At 36.5% G+C, this 17,500-nt stretch overlaps 1 protein-coding gene across 1 annotated transcript in view; it reads right to left on the reverse strand.

The window, feature by feature from the left end:
• Window positions 1-11,962, reverse strand: part of LOC125497725 (uncharacterized) — a gene marked incomplete at its 3' end in the record, with an annotated part of 18,694 nt that extends 6,732 nt beyond the window's left edge. The window contains exons 1-4 of the mRNA XM_057394745.1: window positions 11,745-11,962; window positions 10,760-11,099; window positions 9,994-10,480; window positions 9,840-9,900 (exon numbers count right to left, since the gene is read on the reverse strand). Coding sequence (XP_057250728.1) covers window positions 9,840-9,900; window positions 9,994-10,480; window positions 10,760-11,099; window positions 11,745-11,962 — 1,106 coding nt within the window. The remainder of the gene's footprint in view (window positions 1-9,839; window positions 9,901-9,993; window positions 10,481-10,759; window positions 11,100-11,744) is intronic.
• Between the last annotated feature and the right edge of the window lie 5,538 nt (window positions 11,963-17,500).

Below are 17,500 nucleotides of genomic sequence, written 5' to 3' on the forward strand. Positions count from 1 at the left end.
CGTCGAAACATATTTTTCAAGATTTTTCCAGATTTTTTTCAAATTACCCTCTATTTTTCTCTATTTTTTGCCTTATTTGGCCCATTTTCCACATAAAATATGATTCTTTCTAGAAAAAAATACGTAAATTAAGTATACCTCCCAAAGTATTTTTTCCAGATTTTCGCCTATTTTCCCTCTATTTTTCGTTATTATCTCTAATTTTCGCAACATTTAGCCCATTTTCCACAAAAAAAAAAATGATTTTTTCCAGAAAAAAAAAAATAACTAAAAAAACTTCATGTCATATACAGTGGATTCATGAAAACAAAAAATGGGCACTATTATATAATTTTCGTGAGTAAAAGGTCGTGTGATTCTCCTGTCAAAAGTGTGTTCATTGGGGAAATAGCCCTTTTTTTTTCCCACTAAACCTCTTTAGGGGGTAGTGATTGATGATGCTCTAGGCCTGCCCATGGGCCATGGCTGCTTGGTGTTTGGTGCTTGGTGCTTGCACCTTGCACGGTGCCCTTGTGGTGCATGAAACGGTTGGGCCCCATTTGGTTCTTGGTGGCGCATGGTAGCTTGATTCTTCAAATTGCGTTGTGCTCGATGGTGCGCCGCTCCCGCGAAGTGCATGGGGTGGTTGGGCCCCATTTAGTGCTTGGAGGTGTGCATGGTGCTTTACGATGCACCGCGCCCTTGTGGTGCCTGAAACGTGGCGCATGATAGCTTGATTCTTCGTATTGCATTGTGCTCGGTGGTGCATCATGCTCGCGAGGTGCATGGGGTTGTTGGGCCTCATATAGTGCTTGGTGGTGTGCTTGATGGTGCACACACGCGTGCGCGCGCACTTAGCAGTTAGCACTAAGCACTAAAGCACAATGCACTTTTGTCACTTTTGCACTTGGCAAGAGGGAAGAGGGAAAAGGCTAGAGGCTAGAGGCTACATGCATAAAAGGCTAGAGGCTAGAGGCTACATGCATAGTTGTACATTGGAATTCCTATCACTTGGTTCAATATAGGTGGGATCTCAAAGACACTAAAGATGAGAAAGGAGGAGTAGGCACTTTCTCAAAGCATGACATTTGAAATCGACCCAAAACGCACCATATAGTACTTGGATGCATAGTTGTACATGGGAATTCCTATCACTTGGTTCAATATAGGTGGGATCTCAAAGACACCAAAGATGAAAAAGAAGGAGTAGGCACTTTCTCAAAGCATGACATTTGAAATCGACTCAAAATGCCCCATATAGTGCTTAGATGCATAGTGCTACATGGAAAGTCGTATCACTTGGTTCAATATAGGTGGGATCTCAACCACACCAAAGATGAGAAAGAAAGAGTAGGTATATTCGCAAGTTATGTCACTTCAAATCGACCCAAAACGCCCCGTATAGTGGTGTAACACCTCAATAATTCTCTCTTTTTAGAAATACCTTTATAATATAAAACTTAGAGAATTACCCAAGCATTATCTCCCGTGTGATAACGTATCGGCTTATTCGGAATTTGGCAGCGGAAAACAATTTAATAAAACCAACTTTATTAAAACTCACTAAATAAGTGACATATGTTGAGGATCTAAACAAACCAACTTAAATAAACAACCATCTGAAATAAAAATGTTCCTACGAAAGCAAAAATTAAATACGCTAGAAATACAGTCTCTCCACTCCAGATTCCCAATGCGATGCACATCTGCGAACCTGTAATGTTAATGCAATATCGACTCTGCTCACCAGAAGGATCATCACAGGATCAATAAGCAAAGCCATGATCAAACACACAAATAAAGCACGTAATCAACAAAGCTGGGTACTACATATCAAACCTACAAATTCCTAAACATGATAGTAAATAATAACGTGTTGGAATAAATAATAAATAAACATATAGTACTCTGCAGGCAACTTTTACTGAACTAACTCAAAACATCTTTTTATTACTTTAAATGGAATAGTTATTGGAACGAGTCGTCTTGCCTACTAATATGAAATACGGGAGCTACCACGTATTCCAAAAATGACCTGCGATATCGAGGAACCTTTGAAATAAAAGAGGGATGGTGATCAATCCATTCCTAGAAAAGTTATGGCACGCTCACCATAACCCCAACCCTTAATGTCCAACTCTAGACGTGCACAAGTCTAAAGTCTATAACTATTTTCGTTACGCTTTACGTTATTTACATATTATTACTGTGTTGACACACACACACACATACCAATAACATATAAATAAAAATCATACAATCACAACTGAACTTCTTTTATCTTTGGATTTAACAAGTGATCATAACTTACAATCCAAGACTACTTTAATTCCTTCTTAATCGTAACTTCCTTTAATTGTTGAACCTAGCCAACAATAGTCTTACCTTTATATAGGTATAACGTGTAAACTTACCAAATATTCACGGTCCTCATAAGATAATAAAATTATACTTCTCAAAGAATACATGCATTACATGATTCACTTTAACATATACTAATTCTTATGCCAATTAATAAATAAACTAACTTGACATGCTTGCATCAATTATTCCATACAAACATATAATTCCATACTCATAATCAATTCCAAGTCACAAGTTACACACAGGCATAAAACATGTAACATAATTTTCAGAAATCACATATACGAACAAATTAGGTTCCTATACATGATACTAAAATTTAAATCTTCCTTAAAACATGATACTAAGCCACATAGCACGTAAATAATGTACGTACCTTATATATACTAGCCTGTAGGCCACTTTTAAATTGTTAAAAGTCTCCTACGATGTATTCTCCGCCTAGAAAACAAGGTAACTAAAATTAATAACTTAAAATAAAAATTACAGCAGCTTTAAATAATTTAAAACCCCATTAAAACACGTTTTAAAATCGATTTTAAGTGTCAAACTTAAGTTATTTTTAATTCCTAGTATAGTACAACTATTCAAGAAATTAAAAATCCTTAAAAACTCCATCACTAACTTTTTTCTGAAATTACAGCACTTTTAAAATTTAATAACCCTCCTTAAAATATGTACAACGTATTTAAAATCACGTACTAAGTAAATCTCATAGTTCATCATATATTTCTTTAGTTTCTAGCAAAAACCCCAAAAACTCTTGTTTTCATGATTAAAACTAAAAATAAACTTAATATAACAAATCTGAAATTTCTTATAATATATACTATATAAACCGGAATTATATATATAAAAAAACAGTAATTTAACTAGTAAACATGATTAATAATAATAATATAACATAAAAACCTAGTCTTTTAATGGAATCTTAGGAAGGAAGAAAGAAAACAACCAACAAACATGGAGGAAAAACAAGCGCCGGCAAGGACCGACCCTAGCAGCGGCACGGCAGCAACAAGGTTCAAACTTTAGGGAGATTCGTGACGTTTCTTGCTGAAGAAGAAACGTTACTTGAAGAAGAAGAAACGAGATTTGAGAGAGAGAACAAGAACGACGAACGAAGAGGAGAGAGAAAAGTCGAAGGAGGGGCGTGAATGACGTGAAAGTGGAGTGTAAAAAAATAATTGTGTGGGATAAAATTATCGGGTTTTAGGATATTTATATAAAGGCTTCCCTTTTTGGGCTTAGGAAAAGAGATAAGGTTTAATGAAATTTGATGACTAATAAGATGAACAACTTAAGACTTTAATCATCAACATGACTCTTTTCCTTTTTATCCTTTTAGGATTTTCGATTCCATTAGACTTCTTTTTCAATATACTTTAATATTTAAAACTCTTATTAAAACATGCTTAATTAAAATATTTTCAATTTTATTAAGCCATGAAAAATAATTTCATTTGACTTTTAAAATAGTCATCCTTTTTAAATAGTCAAATCATTTTCCAAACTCATTTGAGTTTAAATATAAATATATAAATACTTAAATATATCTATAAAATCCTTTAAAATTGTGGGGGATTACAGTCTACTCCCCTTAAAAGAAGTTTCGTCCCGAAACTTGACACAAAACCCTCATACTTTCAAAAGTTGAACTCGTCATTTCGAAAGTTTTGATGAAAGGTAGTGCCCCTTGTGCACTTTTCCCGGTTTTAAAACACTTGTGTTACCTATGAACACTTTTTCTTATGCGGAGAATCTACTTCTATTGCACTAACATGTGTAAATTGCCTGACATAGGCATACAAATGAATGAAAATTTCATAAAAATAAACAAAAGCGCGAAATTTATCGCATTCTACCCCCCTTAAAGAAAACGAGTTACACCCTCGTAACTCAACTCAAGGAATAGGTCTGGATACTTTTTCCTCATATCATCTTCGGCTTCCCACGTTGCCTCTTCTGACTCGTGGTTAGACCAAAGAACTTTGACGATGTGGACATCTTTATTGCGTGTACTACGCACTTTCCTGTCGAGAATCTTGACAGGTCTTTCCTCATATGTGAGGCTACTATCGATCTGAACTCGTTCAGTCTCTAGGACATGACGTTCAACAAAAGGTACCATCTTTATACTCGCATGATAACTATTGTTTTTGTAAGAAAACTCAATCAAATATAATTGGTCCTCCCAACTATCTTGAAAATCAATTGCACATGCTCTCAACATGTCCTCCATAGTCTGATTAGTCCTCTCAGCCTGACCATCAGTCGCAGGGTGAAAGGTTGTACTCAATTTCAATGTTGTCCCAAGATTTAGTTGGTCTCATTTCCAAAATTTCGATAGAAACCTAGAGTCACGGTCAGAAATGATATCCTTTGGAACTTCATGTAGTCTCACCACATGCTTAATATAATTCTTAGCGAGCTGCTTCTTTTTCAATGTCTCCTTAGTATGTATAAACACGGCGGATTTTGGTCAATCTATCCACAATAACCCAAATAGTGTCATTTTCACTTCTCGTCTTATGTAAGGCAGTCACACAGTCCATAGAAATAGAATCTCACTTCCATCCAGGGACCTCTAACGATTGAACCTTTCCCATAGGGTTCTTATGGTCTATCTTCACCTTCTGACAGGTTAGGCACTTAGACACATACTCAGCTACTTCTCGCTTCATATTTGGCCACCAATAGATAACCTTAAGGTCTTTGTACAATTTATCACCTCCAGGGTGCACAGAATATGGAGTATATTATGCCCCTCATCCATAAGGCGTCTCTTAAGGTCATTGCACTTCGTACACACCACCTCCCTTTAAACCTTAGACTCCCATCATCATGAATCTTAAAATCAGCTTCCTTACCTTGCTTCCTTTTCTCCTTGATCTTATCTAGGTGCTCATCACCAACTTCACCCTCTATGATCTCATTAAAAACTGACACTCCCAAAGAAAGGGTACTAAGTCTTGCCTCCCTTTCCCCAGGATTTAAAATTTCTAGGCTCAACCTTTGCATATCTCTACACAACTCCTCAGGGACTATCAAAGCACTCAAGCTATGACTCGATTTCCTACTCAAGGCGTCAGCAACCACATTTACTTCCCCTTCATGATACTGGATGTCTAGGTCATAGTCCTTTATCAACTCTAGCCATCTTCTTTGCCTCATATTCAGGTCTTTTGGGGGGGAATGTACTTCAAGCTCTTATGGTCTGAAAATATCTTACAAGTTGCGCCATAAAGATAATGTCTCCAAATTTTCAATGCAAACACTATGGCAGCTAACTCTAGGTCATGGGTAGGATAATTAGCCTTATAAGGTTTCAATTGACGCGACGCATACGCTATTACCTTACCCTTCTGTTGTAACACACATCCTAGACCATTTTTCGAAGCGTCACTATATACCTCAAATCCCTTATTCCCATCAGGCAGGGTTAAAACATGTGTAGAGGTTAAACGATCCTTCAAAATTTGAGAGGCTTCTTCACACTTTTCACTCCACTCGAACTTAGACTCCTTTTTCATCAAATTGGTCATAGGTCTTGCTATCTTTGAGAAATCTCGCACGAATCTCCTATAATAGCCAGCTAGACCTAAGAAACTCCTAATGTCTGACACACTCTTTGGAGTTGGCCACTCGCTCACAGCTTGAATCTTAGCGGGATCTACTGAGACTCCTTCCTTAGACACATAGTGACCCAAAAATGCTACTTTCTCCAAACGATACTCGCACTTAGAGAACTTGGCATATAGTTGGTTTTTCCTCAATGTCTCCAAAATAATCCTCAAGTGCTCATCATGCTCAGCTTCATTCCTCGAGTATATGAGAATGTCATCAATGAAAACCACTACAAACTTGTCCAGGAATTCATGAAAGATCCTATTCATTAAATCCATGAATATAGCAGGAGCATTGGTTAACCCAAATGGCATTACAGTGAACTCATAGTGACCATAACGCGTTCTAAAGGCAATCTTAGGTACATCCTTTATCGGCTTCCCTCAATTGATGATATCCTAAACGTAAGTCGATCTTTGAGAACACACTCGCTCCATTCAATTGGTCGAATAGGTCATCTATTCTAGGCAAAGGGTACTTGTTTTTTATGGTTACATTGTTCCACTCCCTATAGTCAAGACATAACCTCATACTTCCATCCTTTTTCTTCACGAACAACACAGGAGCGTCTCCCAAGTGATGCACTTGGCCTAATATAACCTTTATCTTAGAGCTCTTGCAATTGCACCTTCAATTCACTCATCTCAGGAGGTGCCATTCTATAGGGTGCCTTAGATATAGGTGCAGTTCCAGGAACTAAGTCTATAGTGAACTCAACAGCTCTAGCAGGTGGCATATCTGAAATCTCACTTGGAAAAACGTCCATAAACTCGTTCACTATTGGGACATCCTCAAGTTTTAACTCAGCTTCCTTACTCACATCCTGTACACTGCAGAAAAATAGCTCACACCCCTTTCTCATCAATTTCCTTACTTGCATAGTAGAGATAACTCCAAACTTCTTAGGTTTCACGAAACGTCTATAGGAGGTCAATTTTCCCAAAGGATTTCTCAACACTACCTTTGTAACATCCCGTCCAAAACCAAGAAGACATAGACTTAAGATAAGGAAAAGGTTATAGATAATGGCAGCGGAAATTCAAAGAGACGGAGATGCCACTCTAAGGAGTAGAACAAAAACTAAAATAGAATAACCATCATAGGTAAAAGTCAACTCCAGTACATATAATCAAAAGGGAAAACGAGGTCCCATACCCTCATCTCCAATAAGTCTCAAGAGTCATACGACGACCAAAGTAAACCTCAAAATCATAGAGTAAACAAAACTAAGACAACTGAAAACCATAGTTCCAATACATAAGTCAAAACTAGAATTAGCTACTTAAACCAACTAAGTATCTAATCCTAAGTCCAGATTTGAAATACCATCCACTATGACAAGCTCCCTTTCTTTGCTCACACGGGGAACACACACACCCCCGATCCAGACTAGAACCACTCTAAACAGCGCCACCATCTGCACAAAGATACAACAATTTCCACAATCAGTGGGGAGTAACTAGTAGTTCTCCCAGCTCAAATAGAAACAGATAAGAGCTTAAATAATTAGAAACAACATCAGAAATCATAATACCAAACACCACACTCACCATAAGATACAAACGACAACCATGCAACAAATGCGGTCAACGATGCAACAAATGCGGTCAACGAGCTCACACATAACAGACCATACCGCCTGTGAGTAGACTAATTGGACCATACCGCCCAAGGCCTACGTTGCATACTCGAGGAACCATACCGCCCTTTTCGAATAGCTATAATCTACGGATCATACCACCCGTAGTAACCAATGGACCATACCGCCCAAGGTTAAGTAACCAAATCCTAGGACCATACCGCCCTTAGGATAACAAGCACAAGTTCCTAGAACCATACCGTTCTCAGGATTTCAACTCAAGCTCCTTGAACCATACCGTTCATAGGATTTCCTAATGAAGACCTCTAGAACCATACCGTTCATAGGATTTCCTAATGAAGACCTCTAGAACCATACCGTTCCTAGAGTTACTTTATCCAACAACGCGCAATCATACAAGACAAGCACACATCAATCAAATGCAACCATCAATATGAACAAGTTATGAGCGTAACTCAACCAATCTTACCATCAAGGTTCCAACATGAGTTTGCATAGCCAATACTAACAACCAGCACGTTTCAAGACTCAAAACCAAGAGTTACCCATCACATAAGGACACATACCCTTAACGTAATACTTAAACCACCCAAAAACTACTCAAACATCCTTAGCATACTTACCTAAGACCAACCAAGCAAAGACACACAAGCTGTAAACCAAAAAGGAATTAAAAACACCACATCACGACCCAGGGGACAGACCACCTGTCGCGAGGTGCGACGAGACTCGCGGGTCGCGACTGGCAGCCGTCGCGAGTCGCGAGCAGCCCTTTGCCGTGGCCTGCGAGCTTCATTCGCTCGCCCACGGAACCCCTCCGAGGCTTGCTCCAGCCACCCCCTTCTACTCCAGCCTCCCTTTACACCCATACTTACAGCAAATTCCCTCGTAACATCCATGACTCACCAACAACAACCCAACAACAACCCAACAACAACAACAACAACAACAACAACTCCATCAACATCAACAACGACAATAACAACAACAACTCCATCAACATCAACAACGACAATAACAACAACAACAACAATTCCATCAACATCAACAACGACAATAACAACAATAAAAATCTCCAATCACCAAACAACGACAAGAATAACAACAATAACAAATCCATCAACAAAACAACAACAATAACAACATGAAACTTTAACCATACAATCTTCTAAGTTCTTCCTAACATGATACTACGTTCTCTAACGCATTTCTAACAACCTAAGTTCAATATCTATACTCTACCGAACTAGAATAACGCTAGTTACCTTTTTCTTGGGAAGATTCACAATAGAACGATTCCAAGTACTCTAGAAGTCTTGTGAGATATCACCACCTTCGCCTCCTATGAACACAATCGCAACGAACTCAACACGCGCTTGAAACCGATGTAAAAATGGCTTGACAACAAGTAACAAAAATCTGATTTTTGTGTGAGAAATGTGGATGAAGAACAAAAGCTTTTCCCCTCCCTTTTTCTTTAAAAGTGGCGTGTGAAAAATGGAGAAACAAGGAAGAGTTTTTCTGATTTTTATTTTCAGAAAAGAAGGTGAAAGGAAGATGATTAAAAAGGCATTAAGAAGGGTAGATGAAGAGATGACCTTTGGTTATCGCAACGTTACAAGAGAATCAAAATAAAAATCTGTCCAACTCTTCATATAACAAGGCTAATATCAGAATTTTCGGACCTCCCTAAACAAATAACAAAATGTACGAAGGCTATTACTAGTACAATGTACGTTTTTCGGCACTAAGTAAAACGTTCAAAAATAATATGTATAAGTATATGTTTTCCAAACTAAAATTATTATTACCAACGTAATAAAAATATAAACTTATTTTACTATCACATTATACACACGGCACACGCAAAATACTACATTATCCGTTTCATAAAATCAGCGCAGACAACTATATTATACGACTAACACAATGCCACATAAATAAGACGCACGTTATAACCTTTGCACAAAGTCAATTAAAATAATGTAGGTGTAAAAATATATATACATAAATATATATATTTTTCGAAAATAATTTAGTAGAAATATAATTTATCACATCAGATAATAATAATTAACACACGAAAATTTCAGAGAAATTTCGGGGTGTTACAACCTTTTGAATCTCACAATCAATGTTAGCCTTGTAAAGACTCAACCAGTTCATTCCAAGAATCACATCTAGGTCTCCTAGATCGAATTCTATCAGATCAGACGGAAAGACACAACCTCCTATCTTCAAAGGCATGTTTTTAAACAATTTAGTACACCTTATGATTTCGCCAGTAGGAATACTAATAGGCAAGTCAATTGATTCGAATTCTATTGACCCTAGACTATTTAGGACAGAAGACGATATAAAAGAATAAGTCGCCCCCGAATCAAATAGCGTTTTAATAAGGAGTGAGTTAATAGAAAAGTTACCAGTAACCACATCAGCAGACTTCTCAGCTTCATTACGACTCATCACGTACATCTTTCCCGCAGGTTTATTCTGGTTTGGGTTCTCATGTGCAGGCTTACTATAGTTTTCCTGGTTATTCTGCTGACCCCCAGGCTTAGGCTCCTGATTCCCTGACTGGTTGGACCTTGACCTAACCTGGTTACCATTCCCTTGACTCTTCTGATCTTTACCATGCTTGGAGAAACACTCGTACTCCCTATGGCCCTTTTTCTGGCAGTAGTTGCAGGTCACTAAATCCCCCTTACAATCTCTCCCAGGATGGTTTTTGTCACACTTTTTGCAATGGTAAACTCTATCAGGTTTACCCTGGCTTCGATTATCCTGGTTGTTCCTCCCTTGGAAGTTCCCATTACCATTTCGGTTTTTCTTGAAAGTCCCCTGGTTTCCCCCAGCATTGACATCCTTCCTCTTCTCGCCAACTATCCCATTTTTCTTATCTCTCCTTGTCTGCAATCCATAAATATGAGAAGCTCTCCCATACACCACATCTAAGGATGTAAAGGTCTCACCTCCTAATCCCAATTGAATTTCATCAGTTAAACCTTGCTCAAACCTCTGAGCCTTAAGCTCCTCAGTGGCTACAACCTCAGGTGCAAATCTAGACAGGGCTATGAATTTGCTATAGTACTCGGAAATAGTCATGCTACCCATCCTAAGGTTGATGAACTCTTGGGCTTTTTGCTTCCTCATGAAGGCAGGGTAAAACTTTCCTCTCAAGACGATCACAAATGCTTCCCAATTGAATCCTTCCGCAGCACTCAGTCTAGCGCCATTTTCTTTCCACCATAGGTCAGCCTCATCATCCTTTAAATATAACACAACCTGTCCTACTCTCATCTCAACAGGGTAGTTCACTACCTCAAATAGCTTTTCGAATTCCCTAATCCAATTCTCTAAGAAGATAGGGTCAGATTGTCCCTTAAAGTAGGGTGGTTTAACCTTGGCCAGTCTTTCGAACATTTCTCCAGCAGTCTCAGGACGCTCAACTCTTTCCTGAGTCAATTTCTCCGCCAGGTGGCGAATAGCAGTAGCTAACTCAGTATTGTTGGCCATTCTACTCCGGGACCTGAAAGTAATATAACTCTACTTAGGTTCCAGTATGACTTATATGTCCATCTAAATAGGCAACATTTGAGTTGAGCATTAAAGATTGCATCAACAAACAATTCCACTAGTTTCAACATGAAATGTTCTCCTAATAATCACGTAATCATTCATGTCGAATATATTCATATCGACATGAAGTAGAATCGAGCAAGTAAAAATATGATCACATGATGAAAATTTGAATATAAAAAAATATTCCCATCACGTGCCCAGAATAAATTCTTACTCACTCATATAAACTTAATAATAACTTTTATTCTTCCATAAAGGGTATAAAAGAAAGAATGACATAGTATTTATTTTTTTTCCTAAAACAATAGTTCTATAAAACTTCTCTATCACTGTTGGCACACATCCAACATTATTTGTAAAACTAATATCCTATGTATAGCTATATCTTAGAGACATAAAAAAAAATAACTTTAAGGCACTACATTGTTGTCTTTATCCTTAGCTTCCTGATACTGATCAGGCATAAAGGTTGCATCATCAGTTTCCTCTTCTTCCCCATCCTCATCATAGTCAATGCATTTCCTTTGTATTTTGGGATCTTCTAATGGGTATAGTGTCCTCATCCGCTTCGGGTTCAGTTTCAGTTTCATACCTGAAACAGGCGTGATAGATGTCTTCCCTAGTTGTGCCCATAGCATGGTCCATTTCTATTATAACCTCATCATCACTGGGCAAATCTTTCCTCAAGATGTAGCGCATAGTCCAATGTATATCCGTATATTCTCTATTGTCGATGGGTGCACGAAACTCGTCAACTTCATCGTCACTCAGGATGATAGGGTTAAAGTAGCTTCCTAGATTGGCAGACATGTTCAGGGAACTACAATACAATAACCCAGAATGTTTTAGTACTCTCTCTAACGTGTTCCCACAAGAAACAATAAGGGTAAACAAAAACAAAGGTAGGAAAACATAACATCTTAGCAGGCAAGAAAACATTCATGCATCATTAGCAGGGAAGTATAATATAATGCATCGTCAACAAGAAGAAATGATAATAATGCATTATTAGCAGGGAAGAAAATATAATGATGCTGAACTAACTATTGAATGCAGGCATATAATATTTCTATCCTATATGCCCTTCTTATACTACCCATTCTCACAATGCAATAATATAAACTAAAAAGACATGAAATATAATGCAGACACTTTTTATAAACTAATAATAGTTAAGTGTCTAAAAAAAATTTCGGCTTTAAAAAAAAAAATTCGGACCTATAAAGGTCGGGAAAAAAATTTTGAAAGGAAAAAAAATGTCAGAAATTTCGAAAATTTCGAAACATCCCAAAATTTCGGAAAAAAACAAAAAATTTGCACACAATTTTTTTTTTCGAACTAACACAAAAATTCGAAAATAAAAAAAAAATTCGAACGAACTAAATTTTCCGTCAATAAAAAAAATCGGACTCTAAAAAAAATTTTGGTTTCTCCAAAAATTATACATTCCTATAAATTTTTCAAAACGAATAAGTAGGAGCAATTCTAAAGTTTCGTTCAAATAACTAGTAAGCTAGCTAGCTCGTTAGGCGCCTATAAGCCTTAAAATAACCTAAAGCTCCCAGATACCACTTTGTAACATCCCGATAATTCTCTCTTTTTAGAAATACTATTATAATATAAAACTTAGAGAAGTACCCAGGCATTATCGCCAGTGTGATAACGTATCGGCTTATTCAGAATTTTGCAGCGGAAAACAATTTACTAAAACCAACTTTATTAAAACTCACTAAATAAGTGACAGATGTTGAGGATCTAAACAAACCAACTTAAATAAACAACCATCTGAAATAAAAATGTTCCTACGAAAGCAGAAATACAGTCTCTCCACTCCAGATTCCCAATGCGATGCACATCTGCAAACCTGTAATGTCAATGTAATATCGACTCTGCTCACCAGAAGGATCATCACATGATCAATAAGCAAAGCCATAATCAAACACACAAATAAAGCACGTAATCAGCAAAGTTGAGTACTACATATCAAACCTACACATTCCTAAACATGATACTAAATAATAACGTGTTGGAATAAATAATAAATAAACATATAGTACTCTGCAGGCAACTTTTACTGAACTAACTCAAAACATCTTTTTATTACTTTTTTTTTTTTGCTAATTAAGTGAGCTTATATTTCAAACCAAGTAAAACCATTACAATCTACGCCTAAACTTTGAGGGGACAAACCAACTAGGTTGGACCCTCCCCTACAAAGCTAGGATTATCTTCTAATTACATGTTGAGTTATTGTTCTCAACCATTCTCTATCACTTTTGTTTATCTTCTTAGGGATTACACTGTAAACTCTATCTACTACTACTCTTTGTATTCTATTAACAAGTACTTCCACTAAAACAACTTTTTTGTCCCATAGTACTTCATTTCGAGTTATCCATATATGATATACCCCTGCTGCCACTGTGGCTATATACACTTGTCTTTTAAACTTACTGGCTCTACACCTTTGCAACCATCTAGTCATTCCATCAATAGTATTGTAATTACTATTGATTTGCAGCCATTTCATGATCAGCTTCTATATTTCCTTACTATATTTGCATTGAGTCATCAGATGATCTTGACTCTCCTCTTCACTATCACATATGAGGCAGTTAGCACTTTCACTAATTCCATATTTACATAGCCTTGCTGATGTCTGTAGCCTGTCCAGCATTATGAGCCACATAAAGAATCTATGTTTGGGAACAGTTAACCTATTCCATACCAGCTTATCCCATTGGACTCTTACATGCTCACTAACCAGTAGCATGTAAATTTGTTTAATGGAGTATGTGTTCATCAGCTTCAAATTTTCTTCTGTTATTTTCTCTTTCAATATGTCTTTCACATTACAAACCTTCTTTTTATTACTTTAAATGGAATAGTTATTGGAACGAGTTATCTTGCCTACTAATATGAAATACGAGAGCTACCACGTATTCCAAAAATGACCTGCGATATCGAGGAACCTTTGAAATAAAAGAGGGATGGTGATCAATCCATTCCTAGAAAAGCTATGGCACGCTCATCATAACCCCAACCCTTAATGTCCAACTCTAGACGTGCACAAGTCTAAAGTCTATAACTATTCTCGTTACGCTTTATGTTATTTACATATTATTACTGTGTTGACACACACACACACATACCAATAACATATAAATAAAAATCAGACAATCACAACTGAACTTCTTTTATCTTTGTATTTAACAAGTGATCACAACTTACAATCCAAGACTACTTTAATTCCTTCTTAATCGTAACTTCCTTTAATTGTTGAACCTAGCCAACAATAGTCTTACCTTTATATAGGTATAACTTGTAAACTTACCCAATAAGGTCCACGGTCCTCATAAGATAATAAAATGATACTTCTCAAAGAATACATGCATTACATGATTCACTTTAACATATACTAATTCTTATGCGAATTAATAAATAAACTAACTTGACATGCTTGCATCAATTCAGTAGGGGGAAAAAAGGAAGGGCTGCGCAGGAAGGGCTGCGCTTTTCTTCACAAGCGCAGCCCTACATAACAGAATGAAAAGCGCAGCCCTTCACTTAGTAGGGCTGCGCTTGTAGAAAAAGCGCAGCCCTTCTTACATTCAGAAGGGTTGCGCTTTTTCAACAAGCGCAGCCCTACTAAGTGAAGCGTTGCACTTGTTAAAAAAAAGCGCAGCCCTTCTTTAAGTAGGGCTGCATTTTTAAAACAAGCGCAACCTTTCTTAAAAAAAATTTGAAATAATAAACGCGGGCTTCAAATATTTCTCTCATCCTCTCTTCTCTCTCAAAAACTCCCAGAAACAACAAACCTACCCAGAAAAAACTCCCAAAACAACCCACAAAAAATTAATCACAAATCAACCTTTCTTTCTTCTCCAAAAACGCCAGAGATCTGCAAAATCCCAAAACAACCCAGAAAACACAAAAACACCACCTCTCATGACTTTTCTCGCCTTCAACAACCGTAGTCATTTCGAAGAGAGAGAAATTTAGACTGAAGCGTCGCCATTTTCAGGGGCTTTAAAGACCAGTACGTACATGTGACGTAGGAAGATTGGCGGATAAGTTCGATAAGGAAGCGCGACAAAAATCCTGAAATGATTTGCACTAATCGGGCTGACGGAGTCCGATTGCCTATTGTGATACCTTTTCGGAAGCGGAACAGGCCAACGAGTCAAAATCACCGCTATGCCATGATGTATAGGCTTTTTAAGCCATCCGAGTTCGTTTAAGGCCCGAAATAGGCATTTTAAGTATTTCAGATCTATAATTTCTTAATCTTTGTTCTAGTTAATGTTCTTGTATTTTCAGATCTATAATTTTTTCTCTTCTGTATTTTAGTTTTTGTTCCTTTTTTTCATTTTCGTTCTTTTTTTTCCAATTTCGTTTCGCTCATTTTTTTTGTTTTGGGTTTAGTTGCATTGTAGAATTCTCTATCTTGCATTGTAGAATTCTGTATTTAGTTTACTTTAAGGTTTAATGCAAATGTTAAAATTCAGAAAATGTCAAATTAATATATGAGTAAAAAAATGTCAAAAAAAAAAGCGCTTTTACCTAAAAAGCGCAGCCCTTCTAAGCTTGAAGGGCTGCGTTTGAAAAGCGCAGCCCTACTTAAAAAGTGAAGGGTTGCTATTGAAAGGGCTGCTGTCAAAAAGCGCAGCCCTAAGGGCCTTTTTTAGCGCAGCCCTTTTTTATTTTTCCACTAGTGATTATTCCATACAAACATATAATTCCATACTCATAATCAATTCCAAGTCACATGTATAATTGCACACAGGCATAAAACATGTAAAATAATTTCCAGAAATCACATATACGAACAAATTAGGTTCCTATACATGATACTAAAATTTAAACCTTCCTTAAAACATGATACTAAGCCACATAGCACGTAAATAATGTACGTACCTCGTATATACTACCCTGTAGGCCACTTTTAAATCGTTCAATGTCTCCTACGATGTATTCTCCGCCTAGAAAACAAGGTAACTAAAATTAATAACTTAAAATAAAAATTACATCAGCTTTAAATAATTTAAAACCCCTTTCGAACACGTTTTAAAATCGATTTTAAGTGTCAAACTTAAGTTATTTTAATTCCTCGTATAGTACTACTATTCTAGCAATTAAAAATCCTTAAAAACTCCATAAATAACTCTTTTCTGAAATTACAGCACTTTTAAAATCTAATAACCCTCCTTAAAATATGTACAGCGTATTTAAAATCACGTACTAAGTAAATCTCATAGTTCATCATATATTTCTTTAGTTTCTAGCAATTAAAAACCCTAAAAACTCTTGTTTTCATGATTAAAACTAAAAATAAACTTAATATAACAAATCTGAAATTTCTTATAATATATACTATATAAACCGAAATTATATATATATATAAAACATTAATTTAACTAGTAAACATGATTAATAATAATAATATAACATAAAAACCTAGTCTTTTAATGGAATCTTAGGAAGGAAGAAAGAAAACAACCAACAAACGAAGGAGGAAGAACAAGCGCCGGCAAGGACCGACCCCAGCAGCGGCACGGCAGCAGCAAGGCCTGAACTTTAGGGAGATTCGTGACGTTTCTTGCTGAAGAAGAAACGTTACTTGAAGAAGAAGAAACGAGATTTGAGAGAGAGAACAAGAACGACGAACGAAGAGGAGAGAGAAAAAGTCGAAGGGAGAGGGACGTGAATGACGTGAAAGTGGAGTGAAAAATAATAATTGTATGGGATAAAATTATCGGGTTTTAGGATATTTATATAAAGGCTTCCCTTTTTGGGCTTAGGAAAAGAGATAAGGTTTAATGAAATTTGATGACTAATAAGATGAACAACTTAAGACTTTAATCATCAACATGACTATTTTCTTTTTTATCCTTTTAGGATTTTCGATTCCATTAGACTTCCTTTTCAATATACTTTAATATTTAAAACTTTTATTAAAACATGCTTAATTAAAATATTTTCAATTTTATTAAGCCATGAAAAATAATTTCATATGACATTTTAAATAGTCATCCTTTTTAAATAGTCAAATTATTTTCCAAACTCATTTGAGTTCAAATATAAATATATAAATACTTAAATATATCTATAAAATCCTTGAAAATTGTGGGAGATTACAAGTGGATTGTTGGTTGGATGGATATGTTTTAAATGGGAAATCATATCACTTGGTTTGATATAGTTGCCATCTCAACCTCACCAAAAGAAGAAAAGAAAGAGTAGGCACATTCGCCTATTATGGCACTTGAAATCGACCCAAATCACCCCTCATCGTATCTCGGGACCCTTGAGTATCCCCAAAAAAATTTTTAACCCCATCTAATATGT

The sequence above is a fragment of the Beta vulgaris genome, chromosome 5 (assembly GCF_026745355.1).
Source record: "Beta vulgaris subsp. vulgaris cultivar EL10 chromosome 5, EL10.2, whole genome shotgun sequence".
Classification (NCBI taxonomy): domain Eukaryota; kingdom Viridiplantae; phylum Streptophyta; class Magnoliopsida; order Caryophyllales; family Amaranthaceae; genus Beta; species Beta vulgaris.